At 53.0% G+C, this 19741-nt stretch overlaps 2 protein-coding genes across 3 annotated transcripts; one reads left to right on the top strand and one right to left on the bottom strand.

Annotated features, from left to right (window-relative positions):
• Nucleotides 1–420: 420 nt before the first annotated feature.
• Nucleotides 421–18147, top strand: HYLS1 (HYLS1 centriolar and ciliogenesis associated). Of its 2 annotated transcripts, none has more exons than XM_038754825.1 (3): nucleotides 421–478; nucleotides 11805–11903; nucleotides 16825–18147. In XM_038754825.1, exon 3 carries the CDS (start codon nucleotides 16847–16849, stop codon nucleotides 17753–17755), a length of 909 nt encoding a protein of 302 aa, XP_038610753.1. In that variant the 5' UTR covers nucleotides 421–478; nucleotides 11805–11903; nucleotides 16825–16846; the 3' UTR covers nucleotides 17756–18147. The 2 variants fall into 2 exon arrangements, with proteins under 2 accessions (XP_038610753.1, XP_038610754.1); XM_038754826.1 differs by lacking the exon at nucleotides 421–478 and adding an exon at nucleotides 580–631.
• Nucleotides 13572–16058, bottom strand: PUS3 (pseudouridine synthase 3). The gene is made up of 4 exons (XM_038754824.1): nucleotides 15406–16058; nucleotides 14379–14938; nucleotides 14097–14287; nucleotides 13572–14005 (listed from the first exon to the last, which is right to left on the bottom strand). Exons 1-4 carry the CDS (start codon nucleotides 15778–15780, stop codon nucleotides 13626–13628), a joined length of 1506 nt encoding a protein of 501 aa, XP_038610752.1. The 5' UTR covers nucleotides 15781–16058; the 3' UTR covers nucleotides 13572–13625.
• Nucleotides 18148–19741: the final 1594 nt, after the last annotated feature.

Below are 19741 nucleotides of genomic sequence, written 5' to 3'. Positions count from 1 at the left end.
AGAACAGTGCTTTGCACATAGTAAGCCCTTAACAAATGCCATCATTATTATTATTATTATTAATAAATACGATTGAATGAATGAATGAATGTCTAGCTCGCCTCACAGAGGCGAACTACAATTCCCAGAGGGCAGTGGGGCAGCCGCTCCGTGTCACGTGAGCGTAGGGCGGGCTTCTTCCCGCGGCGGAGGCGTTACCAGGACAACGGGAGGAGGCGGAGGATTGGGGGTGGAGCGGACCAATAGGAAGGGCGTTACCAGGACAACGGGAGGGGGCGGAGGATTGGGGATGGAGCGGACCAATGGAAAATCCGGGTTGGCGATCACGTGATTCATCATCGCCAATCACATTCGAGGAAGGGCGAGGCCCGGGGGTGGGGCGTCCTTCCTGGTTTAAACCGACGGCGGCGCTGGAGCTCAACGGCCGGGAGGAGCGTTCTGCGCCTGCGCACGAGGCCCCAGTACGACCCATTGTCAGGTCAGTGCCGTGCCTCAGTTTCCCCTCTCCGAGCTCGGGCCGGAAGAGCGGGCCACCCATCGCCAGACCCCAGTCCGGCCCTTTGGGTGGCCCGGGGCTCGAACCCGAGCCTAGTGATGGGGCAGCAATCGGTCCATCAAAAATAATAATAATGTTGGTATTTAATTAATTAATTAATTAATTGTGGCATTTGTTAAGCGCCTACTCAGTGCCAAGCACCGTTCTAAGCACTGGGGAGGTTATAAGGTGATCAGGTTGCCCCACAGGGGGCTCACAGCCTTCATCCCCATTTTACAGATGAGAGAACTGAGGCCCAGAGAAGTGAATAAATAAATGATGGCATTTGTTAAGTGCTTATTATGTGCAAAGCACTGTTCTAAGCATTGGGGAGGTTATAAGGCGATCAGGTTGTCCCACGGGGGGCTCACAGCCTTCATCCCCATTTTACAGATGAGGTCACTGAGGCCCAGAGAAGTGACTAAATAAATGATGGCATTTGTTAAGCCTTTACTATGTGCCAAGCACCGTTCTAAACGCTAGGGAGGTTAAAGGCGATCAGGTTGCCCCACGGGGGGCTCACAGTCTTCATCCCCATTTTACAGATGAGGTCACTGAGGCCCAGAGAAGTGAATAAATAAATGATGGCATTTGTTAAGCGCTTACTATGTGCAAAGCACTGTTCTAAGCACTGGGGGGGATACAAGGTGATCAGGTTGTCCCACGTGGGGCTCACAGTCTTCATCCCCATTTTACAGATGAGGTCACTGAGGCCCAGAGAAGTGAATAAATAAATGATGGCATTTGTTAAGCGCTTACTATGTGCAAAGCACCGTTCTAAGCACTGGGGTGGATACACGGTAATCACGTTGTCCCACGTGGGGCTCGCATTCATTCATTCAATAGTATTTATTGAGCGCTTACTGTGTGCAGAGCACTGAACTAAGCGCTTGGGAAGTACAAGCAGTCTTCACCCCCATTTTACAGATGAGGTCACTGAGGCCCAGAGAAGTGAATAAATAAATGATGGTATTTAAGTGCTTACTATGTACAAAGCACTGTTCTAAGCACTGGGGAGGTTACAAGGCGATCAGGTTGTCCCACGGGGGGCTCACAGTCTTCATCCCCATTTTACAGATGAGGTCACTGAGGCCCAGAGAAGTGAGTAAATACATGATGGCATTTGTTAAGTGCTTACTATGTGCAAAGCACTGTTCTAAGCACTTAGGGGGGGGATACAAGGTGATCACGTTGTCATACGTTGGGCTCACAGTCTTCATCCCCATTTTACAGCTGAGGGAACTGAGGCCCAGAGAAGTGAATAAATAGATGATGGCACTTAAGTGCTTACTATGTGCAAAGCACTGTTCTAAGCACTGGGGAGGTTACAAGGTGATCAGGTTGTCCCATGGGGGGCTCACAGTCTTCATCCCCATTTTACAGATGAGTTCACAGAGGCCCAGAGAAGTGACTAAATAAATGATGGCATTTGTTAAGTGCTTACTATGTTCAAAGCACTGTTCTAAGCACTGGAGGGGATACAAAGTGATCACGGTGTCCCACGTGGGGCTCACAGTCGTCATCCCCATTTTACGGATGAGGTAACTGAGGCTCCGAGAAGGTAGGTGACTTGCCCAAGGTCACACAGCAGACATGTGGTGGAGCCGGGATTCGAACCCATGAACTCTGACTCCAAAGCCCGGGCTCTTTCCACTGAGCCACGCTGTGAAGCGACTTGCCCAAAGTCACCCAGCTGACAATTGGCGGAGCCGGGATTTGAACCCATGACCTCCAAGTGGCAGATCCAGGATTAGAACCCACGACCTCCAAGCCCGGGCTCTTTCCACTAAGAGCATTTACTGTGTGCAGGGAAGCAGCACTGGGTAGTTGATGGGTCCTGGGTTCTAATTCCGACCCCACCACTAGCCTGCTGTGTGGCCTTGGGCAAGTCGCTGAACTTTTCTGGGCCTCAGTTCCCTCATCTGTAAAATGGGGATTACTACTGGGGGACGGGGACTGTGTCCAACCTGATTTACTTGTATCCACTCCAGTGCTTAATACAATGCCCGGCACATAAGTGATTAAGAAATACTACAATTGTTATTATTGTACTAAACACTTGGGATAGTACAATATAACAAAAGACACATTCCTGCCCACACGAGATATATTGTACTCTCCCAAGCACTTAGTACAGTGCTTTGCACACAGTAAGCACTCAATAAGTACAGTTGAATGAATAACATACATAATGAATAATGAATATAACACACATTCTCTGCCCACAATAGCTTACGGTCTCGAGGGCAACAGAATCGTAATGATAATATGATTTTAGACTGTGAGCCCACTGTTGGGTAGAGACTGTCTCTATATGTTGCCAATTTGTACTTCCCAAGCGCTTAGTACAGTGCTCTGCACATAGTAAGCGCTCAATAAATACGATTGATGATGATAATAGTGGTAATAAGGAAGCTCTTACTAAGCGTCAAGCAGAGCCCAGGCTTGGGAGTCAGAGGTCATGGGTTCTAATTCCGGCTCCGCCGCTTGTCCGCTGTGTGACTTTGGGCAAGTCGCTTCCCTGCTCTGGGACTCAGTTACCTCATCCGTAAAATGGGGATTAAGACTGTGAGCCCCACGTGGGACAACCTGATCATCATCATCAATCATATTTATTGAGCGCTTACTGTGTGCAGAGCACTGTACTAAGCGCTTGGGAAGTACAAGTTGGCGGTCCCTACCCAACAGTGGGCTCACAGTCTAGTCACCCCAGCGCCACAGTGCTTTGCACATAGTCAGCGCTTCTAGACTGTGAGCCCACTGTTGGGTAGGGACGGTCTCTATATGTTGCCAACTTGTACTTCCCAAGCGCTTAGTACAGTGCTCTGCACACAGTAAGCGCTCAATAAATGCGATTGATTAACAAATACCATTTTCAGCTCTTAGTAAGCGCTTAATAAATGCCATTATTATTATTATTATTATTATTATAAGCACTGGAGTTGGTACAAGTTAAACAGATCGGATTTATTTATTATTATTTATTTATTTTATTTGTACATGTTTATTCTATTTTATTTTGTTCATATGTTTTGTTTTGTTCTCTGTCTCCCCCTTCTAGACTGTGAGCCACTGTTGGGTAGGGACCGTCTCTGTATGTTGCCAACTTGTACTTCCCAAGCGCTTAGTACAGTGCTCTGCACACAGTAAGCGCTCAATAAATATGAATGAATGAATCAGGTAGAGTTCCCGTCTTAAATATGAATGAATGAATGAATCAGATAGCGTTCCCGTCTCCCAAGGGACACACAGCAAGTAGGAAGGAGAACAGGTAGCTATAGGGAACTGAACTCCGGCAGAGGGGGAGGAGAATCCGCCCTCTCTGGATTCATTCAGTCGTATTTATTGAGCGCTTACTGTGTGCAGAGCACTGTACTAAGCGCTTTGGAAGTACAAGTTGGCAACCTATAGGATGGGGAGGCAGCAGTTGTGGAAGGGCACAGGGTCCCTGGGGGTCCTGATGGTGGTTTTAGGTGGCAAGGGCTGGGATCCCGCTGTTGGGTAGGGACCGTCTCTAGATGTTGCCAACTTGTACTTCCCAAGCGCTTAGTATGGTGCTCTGCACACAGTAAGCGCTCAATAAATACGATTGATGATGATGATGATGGGGAGGCAGCAGTTGTGGAAGGGCACAGGGTCCCTGGGGGTCTTGATGGTGGTTTTAGGTTTCAAGGGCTGGGATCCCGCTGTTGGGTAGGGACTGTCTCTAGATGTTGCCAACTTGTACTTCCCAAGCGCTTAGTACGGTGCTCTGCACATAGTAAGCGCTCAATAAATATGATTGATGATGATGATGATGATGATGATGATGGGGAGGCAGCAGTTGTGGAAGGGCACAGGGTCCCTGGGGGTCCTGAGGGTGGTTTTAGGTGGCAAGGGCTGGGATCCCGCTGTTGGGTAGGGACCATCTCTAGATGTTGCCAACTTGTACTTCCCAAGCGCTTAGTACCGTGCTCTGCACACAGTAAGCGCTCAATAAATACGATTGATGATGATGATGATGGGGAGGCAGCAGTTGTGGAAGGGCACAGGGTCCCTGGGGGTCCTGAGGGTGGTTTTAGGTGGCAAGGGCTGGGATCCCGCTGTTGGTAGGGACCGTCTCTAGATGTTGCCAACTTGTACTTCCCAAGCGCTTAGTACCGTGCTCTGCACACAGTAAGCACTCAATAAATACGATTGATGATGATGATGACGGGGAGGCAGCAGTTGTGGAAGGGCACAGGGTCCCTGGGGGTCTTGATGGTGGTTTTAGGTTTCAAGGGCTGGGATCCCGCTGTTGGGTAGGGACCGTCTCTAGATGTTGCCAACTTGTACTTCCCAAGCGCTTAGTACGGTGCTCTGCACATAGTAAGCGCTCAATAAATACGATTGATGATGATGATGATGATGATGGGGAGGCAGCAGTTGTGGAAGGGCACAGGGTCCCTGGGGGTCCTGAGGGTGGTTTTAGGTGGCGAGGGCTGGGATCCCGCTGTTGGGTAGGGACCGTCTCTAGATGTTGCCAACTTGTACTTCCCAAGCGCTTAGTACCGTGCTCTGCACACAGTAAGCGCTCAATAAATACGATTGATGATGATGATGATGGGGAGGCAGCAGTTGTGGAAGGGCACAGGGTCCCTGGGGGTCCTGAGGGTGGTTTTAGGTGGCAAGGGCTGGGATCCCGCTGTTGGTAGGGACCGTCTCTAGATGTTGCCAACTTGTACTTCCCAAGCGCTTAGTACCGTGCTCTGCACACAGTAAGCGCTCAATAAATACGATTGATGATGATGATGACGGGGAGGCAGCAGTTGTGGAAGGGCACAGGGTCCCTGGGGGTCTTGATGGTGGTTTTAGGTTTCAAGGGCTGGGATCCCGCTGTTGGGTAGGGACTGTCTCTAGATGTTGCCAACTTGTACTTCCCAAGCGCTTAGTACGGTGCTCTGCACACAGTAAGCGCTCAATAAATACGATTGAATGAATCCGCCTGGGCAGATGGCGGAGCTTGGATTGTGTATAAGCCGCCCAATGGTCCTCCTGTGTCCCCCGCTACCGCCTTCGCAGGGAGCCTCCGCTCCCAAAGGATGCTGTTGGGTTGGTTTGTTGTTTTTTGAAATGATATTTGTTAGGCCTTCCCAGACTGAGCCCCCTCCTTCCTCTTCCCCCTCACCCTACCTCCTTCCCCTCCCCACAGCACCTGTATATGTTTGTACAGATTTATTTTACTGGTACATATTTACTGTTTATTTTGTTAATATGTTTTGTTTGGATGTCTGTCTCCCCCTTCTAGACTGTGAGCCCGTTGTTGGGTAGGGACCGTCTCTAGATGTTCATTCATTCAGCCGTATTTATGGAGCGCTTACTGTGTGCAGAGCACTGTACTATTCATTCATTCATTCAATCGTATTGATTGAGCGCTTACTGTGTGCAGAGCACTGGACTAAGCGCTTGGGAAGTCCAAGTTGGCAACATCGAGAGACGGTCCCTACCCAACAGCGGGCTCGCAGTCTGGAAGGGGGAGACAGAGAACAAAACATATTAACAAAGTAAAATAAATAGAATAAATATGTGAGCCCGTTGTTGGGTAGGGACCGTCTCTATATGTTCATTCATTCAGTCGTATTTATTGAGCGCTTACTGTGTGCAGAGCACTGGACTAAGCGCTTGGGAAGTCCAAGTTGGCAACATCTAGAGACGGTCCCTATCCAACAGCGGGCTCGCAGTCTAGAAGGGGGAGACAGACAACAAAACAAAACATATTAACAAAATAAAATAAATAGAATAAATATGTACAAATAGAGTAATAAATATGTACAAACATATATACATATATACAGGTGCTGTGGGGAGGGGAAGGAGGTAAGGCGGGGGGGGATGGGGAGGGGAAGGAGTTGCCAACCTGTACTTCCCAAGCGCTTAGTACAGTGCTCTGCACACAGTAAGCGCTCAGTAAATACGATTGAAAAAGAAAAAAAGCACTTACGATGTGCCAGGCACTGTACTAAGCGCTGGGGTCCATATAAACGAATCAGGTTGGACATAGCCCTTGTCCCATGTAGGGCTCACAGTCTTAATCCCCATTTTACAGATAAGGTAACTGAGGCGCAGAGACGTGATTCGCTCAAGGTCACTGTAGCAGACAAGTGGTGAAGTCAGGATTAGAACCCAGATCCCTCTGGCTCCCAGGCCTGGATTCTGTCCACTGAGTGGGATTACTCGGACCATAAATCCGGTCAAGATGGAGTCTTGCTGTTGGGAGAGGAGGACTGGGAAACAGCTCCGGACTCTGCGTAAAACAAGGGTACTAATAATAATAATGACGGCATTTATTAAGCGCTTACTGTGTGCAAAGCACTGTTCTAGGCGCTGGGGAGGTTACAAGGTGATAATAATAATAATAATGATGGCATTTGTTAAGCGCTTACTATGTGCAAAGCACTGTTCTAAGCGCTGGGGGGGATACAAGGTGATCAGGTTGTCCCACCGTAGGGTTTACAGTCATCATCCCCATTTTACAGATGAGGTAACTGAGGCTCCGGGAAGTTAAGTGACCTGCCCAAGGTCACACAGCAGACATGTGGCGGAGCCGGGACTCGAACCCCGTGACCTCTGACTCCAAAGCCCGGGCTCTTTCCACTGAGCCACGCTGGTTGTCCCCCGTGGGTCTCACAGTCCCCATTTTCCAGACGAGGGAACCGAGGCCCGGAGAAGTGAAGTGACTTGTCCAAAGTCACACCGCTGGCAGTTGGCGGTGCCGGGATTTGAACCCATGACCTCTGACTCCAAAGCCCGGGCTCTTTCCACTGGGCCACGCCGCTTCTCCACAGTGGAGGGCCATCTTTATTTGTGGAGGATCGGTTAAGCCATCAAAGTACGTTGGTTTTCTCAAGGCCGTCAGTGAAGACTGAAAATAGCTCCGTGGAAATGGCCTCCTGTCACTCCCCGACTTGATCTACCGACTTTCCAAGTCCCCTCTTTACTTGGACCACGTGTCACCCGTCGTCCGGGGACGGGTTCGTTCAGTGATCGGCAAGAGAGAGAGAGGCCGGGGACGGAAAGCCTAAGTTTTATCAATCAATCAATCGTATTTATTGAGCGCTTACTATGTGCAGAGCACTGTACTCAGCGCTTGGGAAGTACAAATTGGCAACACATAGAGACAGTCCCTACCCAACAGTGGGCTCACAGTCTAAAAGGGGGAGGCAGAGAACAGAACCAAACATACCAACAAAATAAAATAAGTAGGATAGAAATGTACAAGTAAAATAAATAAATAAATAAATAGAGTAATAAATATGTACAACCATATATACATATATACAGGTGCTGTGGGGAAGGGAAGGAGGTAAGATGGGGGGATGGAGAGGGGGACGAGGGGGAGAGGAAGGAAGGGGCTCAGTCTTTTTATATAAAACTTATTCCGCGAGGTGAACTGAATTTATGTAATTGTGTAGGCGCAATGGATTGAGCTTCCCTTTCGGGAGGAATATAATCAATTAGTAATATTAGAGCTTCCCTACACGGGAGGAACACAATCATCCGTTAATCATCATCATCATCATCAGTCGTATTTATTGAGCGCTTACTATGTGATACTTAGAACAGTGCTTTGCACATAGTAAGCGCTTAACAAACACCATTGAAGCAGCGTGGCTCAGTGGAAAGAGCCCGGGCTTTGGAGTCGGAGGTCATGGGTTCAAATCCCGGCTCCACTGCCTGTCAGCTGGGTGGCTTTGGGCAAGTCACTTCACTTCCCTGGGCCTCAGGGACCTCATCTGCAAAATGGGGATGAAAATGTGAGCCCTCTGTGGGACAACCTGATCACCTTGTGCCCTCGCCAGTGCTTAGAACGGTGCTTTGCACATAGTAAGCGCTTAATAAATGCCATTATTATTATTAACAAGAGCACTGTACTAAGCGCTTGGGAAGTACAAATTGGCAGCATATAGAGACAGTCCCTCTCACCCATGTGCCCTTCCCACTCGGGAAGAATCCACTTACTTTCCCACGTGGGAAGAATTCATGACATTACCCGCGCACGTGGTGGGCGGCTGGCTCTCCCAATGTGCTCTCCCTCCATGGGAGGAATCCACTCATAATTCCCATCAGGAGCGGGATACCTGGGTCCCACCCACGAGCCACTCACCCGTCCCGCGGCCCTTGCCTCAGTGTGTTGGTTCTGGTTGTAGAGCGGGCATCCCCGTCTTACCTCCTTTCCTTCCCCACAGCACCTGTATATATGTATATATATTTGTACATATTTATTACTCTTTTTATTTATTTTACTTGTACATATCTAGCCTATTTATTTTATTTTGTTAGTATGTTTGGTTTTGTTCTCTGTCTCTCCCTTTTAGACTGTGAGCCCGCTGTTGAGTAGGGGCTGTCTCTATATGTTGCCAATTTGTACTTCCCAAGCGCTTAGTACAGTGCTCTGCACATAGTAAGCGCTCAATAAATATGATTGATTGATTGATTGATTGATCTGGCCTTCTGGGCAGGGAGAGACACGTCGGCTGCTCCTGCTGCTGCGTGTCCTGGTGTTCTGACCCCGAAGGTCAGAGGTGACAGGTATTTATCGCCTGTGCCCCATGGCCATTCCAGCTTCCGGCCTCAGTCTACCCAATCTCTGCCCTCCCCGCCTCCTCCATGCCTAATTTGATTGGCACGGGGGCGAGGGACGCCTTCTGTATTCAATCAATCGTATTTATTGAGCGCTTACTATGTGCAGAGCACTGTACTAAGCGCTTGGGAAGTACAAATTGGCATCACATAGAGACAGTCCCTACCCAACAGTGGGCTCACAGTCTAAAAGCTTGGGCTGCCAATGGAGCAGATTGGGTCGTGCGGGTGGTATCCCACCCTCACTTCCGAGTTCCTCCCGCTGGCTGAGGTGGTCAAGAGATAGCTTTTGACCTTGCGATGGCCGGTACCCGAGGGTCACCTCGGGACACCGTGCGATTACGTGCTTAGAACAGGTGGGAGTTCTGCTGATTTCTCCTCTTCCCCCTGTTTAGCGGAGCTATGTCAGCGAGATCGAAGCCGAGGTCTGTGCCGTTCCTCCTCCTGGGCAGCCCGTGTCATCAGTCATCATCATCAATCGTATTTATTGAGCGCTTACTGTGTGCAGAGCACCGTTCTAAGCGCTTGGGAAGTCCAAGTTGGCAACATAGAGAGACAGTCCCTACCCAACAGTGGGCTCACAGTCTAAAAGACTAAAAAAGTGGTCATCATCATCATCATCATCAATCGTATTTATTGAGCGCTTACTATGTGCAGAGCACTGTACTAAGCGCTTGGGAAGTACAAATTGGCAACACATAGAGACAGTCCCTACCCAACAGTGGGCTCACAGTCTAAAAGACTAAAAAAGTGGTCATCAGTCACCATCATCAATCGTATTTATTGAGCGCTTACTGTGTGTAGAGCACCGTTCTAAGCGCTTGGGAAGTCCAAGTTGGCAACATAGAGAGACAGTCCCTACCCAACAGTGGGCTCACAGTCTAAAAGACTAAAAAAGTGGTCATCATCATCATCATCATCAATCGTATTTATTGAGCGCTTACTATGTGCAGAGCACTGTACTAAGCGCTTGGGAAGTACAAATTGGCAACACATAGAGACAGTCCCTACCCAACAGTGGGCTCACAGTCTAAAAGACTAAAAAAGTGGTCATCAGTCACCATCATCAATCGTATTTATTGAGCGCTTACTGTGTGCAGAGCACCGTTCTAAGCGCTTGGGAAGTCCAAGTTGGCAACATAGAGAGACAGTCCCTACCCAACAGCGGGCTCACAGTCTAAAAGACTAAAAAGGTGGTCATCATCATCATCATCAATCATATTTATTGAGCGCTTACTATGTGCAGAGCACTGTACTAAGCGCTTGGGAAGTACAAGTTGGCAACACATAGAGACAGTCCCTACCCAACAGTGGGCTCACAGTCTAAAAGGGGGAGACAGAGAACAAAACCAAACATACCAACAAAATAAAATAAATAGGATAGATATGTACAAGTAAAATAAATAAATAGAATAATAATAAATAAATAGAGTAATAATAAATAAATAGAGTAATAGTGGTCCCCTTCCCCGGACCACTCGCGAGTTGAGGCATCTTTGAAAAGTGGCACCAAGATGCCATGTGTGCCCATCTCCTTTTCCCGGCACTGTGGTGTGAGAGGAGGAGGTGCCAATGTCCTCACCTGGTTCCCTGATTAGAAATATTAGAAAAATTCAGGGCTTAGAACAGTGCTTTGCACATAGTAAGCGCTTAACAAATGCCAACGTTATTATTATTATTAAATAGAATAGTTTGTACATATTTATCACTCTATTTTACTTGCACATATTTACTATTTAGTTTGTGAATATGTTTTGTTGTCTGTCTCCCCCTTCTAGACTGTGAGCCCGCTGTTGGCTCGCATATATGTTGCCAGCTTGCACTTCCCAAGCGCTTAGTACAGTGCTCCGCGCACAGTAAGCGCTGAGTAAATACGATTGAATGAAATAGTCCAATGCCCAGGGTGAAGCTGGCAGCCTGTGGGGAGATACTTAGAGCAGTGCTTTGCACATAGTAAGCGCTTAACAAATACCATTGAAGCAGCGTGGCTCGGTGGAAAGAGCCCGGGCTTTGGAGTCGGAGGTCATGGGTTCAAATCCCGGCTCCACTGCTTGTCAGCTGTGTGACTTGAGCCCAATGTTGGGTAGGGACTGTCTCTATATGTTGCCACTTTGTACTTCCCAAGCGCTTAGTACAGTGCTCTGCACATAGTAAGCGCTCAATAAATACGATTGATGATGATGATGACGACTCTGGGCAAGTCACTTAACGTCTCTGGGCCTCAGTGACCTCATTTGTAAAATGGGGGTGAAGACCGTGAGCCCTCTGTGGGACAACCTGATCACCTTGTACCCTCGCCAGTGCTTAGAACAGTGCTTTGCACATAGTAAGCGCTTAATAAATGCCATTATTATTATTAACAAATACCATTATTATTATATACTTCCCCCTCTCTGGCCTATCCCCACAAGATGCCCGCTGTGAGCCAACGGGCACCACCCAGGGTCAAGGCCTTCAACCCCTGCTCCCAGTTACTGTGTGGCCACCGGCTTGGTCCTTTCCCGCGATGTGGAAAAGCCTCCTCCCTCCCTCCCATTCCAGAGTTCAGATTATGAGGTCACCTCCAAGCCACCTGTGCAACAGGGAATTTCTGATGCTCATCTCGTGTGCTAAGCTTGGTGCGGGGCAGTGAGGGGTTCGGGTAATAATGACCTCTTATTCTTGAATTAAGTTACAGTCCAGGCCCAGGCCGGCTTAGAAGATCTGACCGCGGGTTGTTTGATAACCCCGGAAAACCCAGAATATTTCTTCCGTCTACCGACCAATCTTGGTGAGTACAAAGCGGTTTTTGCCAAGGCTTCTGCCCCCAAGGCTCAGCGAAGACAAGCCAGGTCTGACCAGAATACCAGGCACGTGGGGGAAGAAATCTAAGTTCCCATTGGGCTAAAATCTAAAACGTGCTCATTTATCACATCATTTCCAAATGAAAGCTGTTCCCTTGGTACGATCTTGACATCCTGAAGCACCCGTTTAAAGCACCAAGTTTGCGGCGGGGATCGTTTACCTGTACAACCGAGCTTTCTTTTACGGATCGGTGGCTGGCATGAACGGGCCGGTTTCTAAGTGGAAATTCTCCGGACGTGACAGAGATGTGTGTGTGTGCGGGCGTTACTCCTCCGAGTCGGGCCAGTCGAGGCCAGAGACTGAGAACCCGCCTGAAGGGATTGATTCTAGTGCTAGTGGTTTGCTCAGGGCCGTTCACGCTCTCGTCCCTGCAGCTTATGGCGAAGTGCATGCGAGAACCTTGCACCCCGAGCCAGATTAGGGCCAACGTGAGGGCAGAGCCAGGCAGACACCATCAGGGTAGCCCCCTCGGCAGCCACGAGGTCTTGGCTGGCCTCGGTTGCCAACCGTTTAAAGGATTTCCAAGGAGTCTGCTTCCCCGCTGAGCTGCCCCGAGGGGCCCTCAGTCAAAAATTTTAGCCCCAGCAGACATTTCCCTCCTTCTGGCTGCTTCCCTTCCCCTCCCTCTGCCCCGAGGCTTAGGCTGGACTTTGGAGGGGGCGTCCTCTACAGCAGCCCGCTGCCGAGCCCACGCCTGTGTAGGTAGGTCTGTGTAAGTTTTATTTATTTTATTTATTCTATCTATTTATTTATTTTATTTTGTTAGTATCATCATCATCAATCGTATTTATTGAGCGCTTACTATGTGCAGAGCACTGTACTAAGCGCTTGGGAAGTACAAATTGGCAACACATAGAGACAGTCCCTACCCAACAGTGGGCTCACAGTTAGTATGTTTGGTTGTGTTCTCTGTCTCCCCCTTTTCGACTGTGAGCCCACTGTTGGGTAGGGACTGTCTCTATATGTTGCCAATTTGTACTTCCCAAGCACTTAGTACAGTGCTCTGCACATAGTAAGTGCTCCATAAATACGATTGATGATGATGATGATGAAAGTTGTCCCGCACTCTAGGAGACGATGCTGCCCTGCCAGCAAAGTTCCTTTCAGGGTGTGTACACGGCTCCAAGTACACAAACTCACGCGGGCCCTCCTGGCTTGTGCTCCCATCCCCATCCCCACCGCCAATGCTGCTTCCAGGCACTCCGACCCATTGAAGCAGAGAATCAGAGAAGCAGCGTGGCTCAGTGGAAAAGAGCCCGGGCTTTGGAATCAGAGGTCATGGGTTCAAATCCCGGCTCTGCCACTTGTCAGCTGTGTGACTTGGGGCAAGTCACTTGACTTCTCTGGGCCTCAGTTCCCTCACCTGTAAAATGGGGATGAAGACAACCTCATCACCTTGTAACCTCCCCAGCGCTTAGAACAGTGCTTTGCACATAGTAAGCGCTTAATAAATGCCATCATTATTATTATTATTATTGAAGACTTCAGGATTTGGACCAAGCCACCCCGGACTGAGGCCCAGAGAACTGAAGTGACTCGCCCAGGGTCACACAGCAGACAAGACCAGAAAGACGCCATGGTTAAAAAAGCAGAGCAATTTTAATGAATTGGAAAGGGAAGGGCCGAGTCTCCCCGGCCGGGGGGAGGCTCAGGTTTCTTCCCTACCCGTCGGCTCCCGGCCGGGAGAGCCGGGCGGATCCACGGTCCGGATCTCGGCCGTGATCTCGGGGCAGGTGGCGTCCGGCGCCACAGGGCCCGCACAGACCCTCTTCGGGAGTCGCTCGGGGGCCCGGTCCCCACCCTGAGCGGTCTCTCCGCAGCCCCTCTTGGCCGCCGCCCCCTCCCCGGGCGGCTCGATGCGGCCCCTGCGGACGAAGTGGCGGATCCGCGACTCCAGCCCCTCGCACCTGGGCCGCTCCAGCAGGGGCTTGTACGTGCGCGTCTTCACGCCCTCGACGAAAGCGCTGGCCTGCTGCCGGAAGGGCGGCCGGACGTCCCTCCAGCGGACCGGTCCGTCGGTCCCCGAGCCTGCGGAGCGCCCCGCCAGCCGGGCCGGGTGTCAGTCGGGACCCCGCGCCCCCGCCCCCCGTCCCGCCGCCCCCAGGGCGGAGCCCCCTACCTGGGCCGGGGGCCACGAGGGCCGAGTCGAGGCCCTGCAGCATGCTGAAGAGCAGCTGGGTCTGGACGGCGTGGCTGGCCCACAGCTGCTGGAGGTGACGCACGTTGAACTCCTGGACCTCCCGGTCGTAGATCCACTCGACCTTCTCAAACTGGCAGTCGTACAGCACCAGAGGAAGCTCCACGGCCATGCTGCGGAGACACGAGGGGACGGGGATGGGACAGGGAGAACTCCCCTCTCCCTTCCAGCCTCAAACCCGTGCAGCGGTCCACTACTGATTACCTGTACTGGGGTTTCTGGGGATTCTTTTCTACGTCCAGTAGCTCGTCGATGACTTCTGGGCCCTCCATCCGCTGGCCGATCAGGAAGAGGATGGCCATCATACAGCGGACTTGATGGTACAGGAAGGCCTGGCCCGTCACCTCAAACTGACACAGCTGGAAAGGGTCCCGCCGGTCCGTTTCCTCGCTCCGGTCCACCTGCCGGACCCGGGCGGACAGGATGGTCCTCTGGAAGCTGGTCACGCCATTGGCCACGTCCATCTTGCACAAGTTCCGGAAGTCGTGGGTGCCGACGTACTTCTGGGCCGCCCGATCCATGGCCTCGAGGTCCAGGTCGGCCCGGGGAAAGAAGTAGCGGTACGTCCGCTGGAGGCAACTGAACCGGGCGCTGAAGCTGGACTCCACCGGGGCCCAGGCCAGCACCCGGATGTCCGGGGGGAGCACACGGTTCAGGATGTGGGTGTAGCGGATCTCCGCAGTCCGGTCGGCCACTCTATCTTCCGAGCCCTCCTCCTCCTGACTGCCCCTGACGAGTTGGGAGCGGAGGTCGAGAGAGATCACCTGGGGATGGGGGGGGAGAACGGATTCGTGGCAGAGACCCCCCCCTTGGCCACCCACACGGAAGCGGGAGGTGGTGTTGCACCCCCGATCCCGGAAAATGGATTTAGGGCAGGGGAGTGCGATGTAGCCTGGGCCCGGACCTCCTCTTCCGCCACATCCCCGAACATGCCCAGGGATCTGGCATGACCAGCTGGCACACGCACCCCTCTGGCCGTGACGTGGGCGGCTCAACCTCGATCGAAAACCATCGGTAGCAGGAAGATGAAGTGCCAACCCTGGCCAGTGCCCAGGCCGCGATCGCTGGGACCCCCACATCCCGAGACCCTTCTGGAGTTCCTTGTGCCCCCCAAACCCCCTCCCACATTAAGCACGCCCTGCTCAATGGGCCTCTCAGCACAAGCGACAGCCAAGCAAGGAGGCCCAGCCCGGCCCCGAAGTTGCCGCTGGCCCAGAGCCGCCGTACTGACCTGTCCGAAGGCGCTGACCCCCTTGTCCGTCCGTCCGCACCGGTGGTAGTTGGCAGTCTGTCGCGTCTCGACCAGCCGCGTCTTGGTCAGAGCCTCGAACAGCCTCTCTTCGATGGTGTTGTTCGTGTTCTCCTGGCTGGCGAAACCCTGGTAGCCCCAGCCCAGGTAGGCGATCCTGAGGGCCACGTGTCTGCGGCCGTAGGCGCCGAAGTCAAACGGGCGCTGCTGGCGTTTCTTGGCCCCGCCGGCCGCGGGGTCCTTCTGGCCGTCGGCTTGGCCCCGCTGGAGCCGCTGGACCTCCTGCTCCAGTTCCCGCACTCTCCGCCGCAGCAGACGCTCGGTTTCGCCCATCTCCTCCCCTCCGCCTCCTGCCATCGTGAGGAGGGGGCCGCGGCCTCACGTTCACCGGCGCGTCCCTTCCGCCCTAAGCCGTGCCGACGGATTCAAGACGAGAAGAAGGATGGCGTTCTGGCCTTGCTCTGGCCCCGAGCCCTAGAGAAGACGCAAGACCATCAGAACCGACGTGGTCCCTTGCCCCGCTCGAGGCCCACAGTCTGAGCTGGAGGAAGTGCAGGGATCTTATCCCCATTTTACAGATGAGGCAGTGGAAGCCCCAGGAGGAAATAAGTGACTCGCTCAGAGTCACGCAGCGGGCCTGAGGCAGAGCTGCACTCAGAACCTGGATCTTCTGAGGCTCAAGAAACCCCATGCTCTCTCCTCTGGGTCATGCTGCCCAGAGACCTGGTCGTTATTCTCCAGCAGCAGTATTGGGAGGCAATGGGGGGCTGCTTATCATGATGAGACGTTCCCACAACACAAGTGTGGGCCAAGCCCTGTGCTAAAATACAAAACAATCTAGTTGGACTCAGGGCTCCCCATCTAGCGAACCCTCAGTGCCTCCTTCCAGCCACTTCCTCCTCCTCTCCCCACCTCCATCAGCCCCCGTAAAGACTTGGGTGGGAAACAGCGGCTGAAGCAGATGGTCAGCTTTCTGGCTTTCCCTCTCGTTTCCATAAGGACGCCATCTCTTCCGCCCCGATTTTGGGAGCCGACACCACCGTCCCTGGCTCTGCAGCCTGGGCAAGCTGGGCTGTGTCTATGGTTAGCCCTTGGTCCTTTCCCAACTGCCCAAACCCACCCGGCCACAACAGTCCGTCTGCCATCAGGCGCCCGGCTTATGGAGGCTGAACCCTCCCGGTGCCCGCCTTGCCCCGCGCTGCCCGGGACTGGGCTCCTCTTGGCCTGGGGGGGGGGGACGTGGAAAGTTGGGCAGAGCTAGGGGCTCTCAGGCCCCACAGGAGGAAAGTGTGGCTCTGAGGCTGCCCAGGACGGCAGGGCCGGGGTTGGGGAAGGGATGGAGGAAACTGCCACGGTTCCCAGCGGGCCAAGGACACTAATCCCTGCTTTCTGTTTCTGCAGCCCTTCCAGGCCAGGGGAGGTGATGGAGGCGCTGAAGGGCCCCCGCCCGCAGAGGTGGGTCACCATGGACCCCGAGGACCGCCTGGCAGCCGCCGCCGTGGCCTTCACCCGAGTCTGTGCCAGCCAGGGGGAGGGGGACAGCCAGCGGAGCGCCCGCCCGCCCTCGTACGACCCGTACAGCAAAGCCTCGGTGACCCCCGGCGGGTGGCCCCTGCTCCCGAGGCTGCCCCGGAGCCTGGCGGCCGAGGGGGCCGGGCCCCCCGAGCCCGCCCCCCAGGCGGCCCGGAAGAGGCTGGTGATGAAGAGGAAGGTGCTCCGGAGGAAGCCCGACGGGGAGGTTCAGGTGTCGGACGAGTCCGCCCTCCAGGAGCCCGAGTCCGGCGGCGAGAGCGACCTGGAGGGCGACCTGTGGGACTTGAGGCGGAGGCTGATGGGGCTGCGGACCTACCACGCCCCCCGCCCGCCGTCCCCGCCCACCAGCGACCAGGGCACCTGCTCCTCCGGGGAGCCGGGCCCACAGCGCGGCTACCCGGGCACCGTCCGGGGCGACCCGGCCGGCTACCTGCAGCACGAGGAGCCGGACCGGCCGGCCTACGAGCAGGACCTGCTCCTCCCCAGCCGGCCCAGGTCCTTCATCCTGCCCCGGGCGGAGCTGCCGGGCCGGGGCAAGGTGGACCGGGTGGCCCGCTACCTGGCGTACAAGCGCGACTGGGAGAGCTTGCGGCTGCCCGGGGAGACGGCGCACCGGGAGCTGCGCTGGGGCATCCGCGAGCAGATGCTGGACCGCCAGGAAGCGGCCCCCAGGCCCCACCAAGTCTACGTCCCCAACGCTTACCTCGTGCCCACTGAGAAGAAGAGGTCGGCTCTGCGCTGGGGGGTGCGGTGTGACCTGGCCCACGGCATCATCCCCAGGAAAGCCCCCTCCCTCTAGGCACCCCCTCCCTTCCATCTTCCCCGACACCCCCCTACCCAGTCCGGGGCCCGGCCCAGCCTCCAACTTCCCCGAGAGGTTCGGAGGGGACGGACACTGAGCCCCACGCCTCGGCCCTCCTTTCCCCCCGGACAAAACGAATCCGAGAGCCAACCGTAGAGCGAGGACCCTGCCCGTCGCCGGCCTCGTGTGGGTACAGAAGGCCGCGGCAGCAACGGGGGAGAGGCGCTACCCGGGGCTCGGAGGAGGGGAGTCGGGCAGGGGGAAGGGCAAGGATCGGCAGCTCCTTCGCCAGCCTCCGCTCCCAGGAGGAGCCCAGCAATTCCAGAATCTCCTGGGATTGTTCTATTCCCAACCTCCAGCATGGTTCCTGACTAATAAAGAGTCTTTTACACGGCAGTGGGGTCTTGTCTTTCTCGTCCCCCCACCTTGCCCCGCGGTCTGAGGATCTGGCCCAGTTTCACTGTCGGGCTTCTACAGGGCCGGGACTAGAGCAGCGGGACTAAGAAAGGCGGCCGGAGAGGGGGACAGGGGCGGCCAGGGGCCGGGACGCATTTTCTGGGGCCTCTAGGACCACGCTCGGTGCAAAGCGGGTGCCTCAGTCGCTGCTGAGGAATTGAGGGCTTTTAGTCTGGGGAAGAGACAGCTAAGGGGGGCTGTCTCAATAAATACGATTGACGATGATGATGATGATGAAGGGGGCCTACCCTGTGCCCACAGCTAGTGGATCCAAGCTGATTATTCCTCAACCTTACCGTCGGCTTTAAGGCGCTCAGCTCTCCGTGCCCCACTCCACTCATTAATTCAATCGATCATATTTATTGAGCACTTACTGCGCGCGCAGCACTGTACTAAGCACTTACGAGAGTACAATAAAACAATAAACAGTCACATTCCCTGCCCACAACGAGTTAACACTACAACCCAACCGGCTCACTCTGCTCCTCTAGTCCCCTTCTACTTACTCTACCTCAGTCTCTGCCTCCGCACGCTGATATTCACCCCACCCTCGGCACTCTGATCAATTGTATTTATTGATAGGGTCATATCCTTACACGCTGCCATTTCTCCTATTTGTAAATTTACTTTAATCAATCAACGGTATTTATTGAGTGCTTACTATAATAATGATAATAATGACGGTATTTGTTAAGCACTTACTACCGGCCTAGCAATCAATCAATCGTATTTATTGAGCGCTTACTGTGTGCAGAGCACTGTACTAAGCGCTTGGGAAGTCCAAGTTGGCAACATATAGAGACGGTCCCTACCGAACAGTGGGCTCACAGTCTAGAAGGGGGAGACGGAGAACTAAACCAAACATATTAACAAAATAAAATAGAATAGATATGTACAAGTAAAAGAAATAAATCCGTTCTAAGCACTGGGATAGATACAAGTTGTCCCACGTGGGGCTCACAGTCTTAATCCCCATTTTACAGATGAGGCAACTGAGGCACAGAGAAGTGAAGTGACTCGCCCCAAGTCTCACAGCTGACAAGTGGCGGAGCCGGGATTAGAACCCGTGACCTCTGACTCCCAAGCCCGGGCTCTTTCCACTAAGCCACGCTGCTTCTCTGTGCTATGTGCAGAGCACTGTACTGAGCGCTTGGGAACGTACAATACAACAGAATTAGTCTATCTTCCCGTCTAGACTGTAAGCTCCTTATGGGGAGGGATCATGTCTACCAACTCTACCGTACCGTCCCAAGCGTTCAATAAATACCACTGATTGAGGCCAGTGTTTGCACAAAGTCCTTAAAAACCTTAAAAATAAAAAGAGCCCTCAGATCACCTAGAAGAAATATGTTGTTCTCCTTGCTCTTTTGGGTCTTTTCAGTTTTAATGGAATGCTGTATTGAGTTTTTTAGGACAAGCATAAGTGGTCCTTCAGGACCACATGAAAGAACTGGGTTTAAATTATTCATTCATTCATTCAATCGTATTTATTGAGCACTTACTGTGTGCAGAGCACTGTACTAATAA

This window comes from Tachyglossus aculeatus, chromosome 11 (genome assembly GCF_015852505.1).
Source record: "Tachyglossus aculeatus isolate mTacAcu1 chromosome 11, mTacAcu1.pri, whole genome shotgun sequence".
NCBI lineage: Eukaryota > Metazoa > Chordata > Mammalia > Monotremata > Tachyglossidae > Tachyglossus > Tachyglossus aculeatus.
The sequence above is the reverse complement of the archived record's forward strand: the minus strand, read 5'-3'. Positions and strand labels throughout refer to the sequence as shown.

What these genes read in the sequence shown, in the direction of transcription:
- PUS3 (XM_038754824.1), bottom strand. Translation starts at nt 15,780, where the DNA reads ATGGCAGGAGGCGGAGGGGAGGAGATGGGCGAAACCGAGCGTCTGCTG. An exon ending in GGGTCAGCGCCTTCGGACAG is followed by an intron (nt 14,939 to 15,405) that starts GTCAGTACGGCG and finishes CCCCATCCCCAG; the next exon opens with GTGATCTCTCTCGACCTCCG. An exon ending in CCTCGTGGCCCCCGGCCCAG is followed by an intron (nt 14,006 to 14,096) that starts GTAGGGGGCTCC and finishes GGCGCTCCGCAG; the next exon opens with GCTCGGGGACCGACGGACCG.
- HYLS1 (XM_038754825.1), top strand. Translation starts at nt 16,847, where the DNA reads ATGGAGGCGCTGAAGGGCCCCCGCCCGCAGAGGTGGGTCACCATGGAC.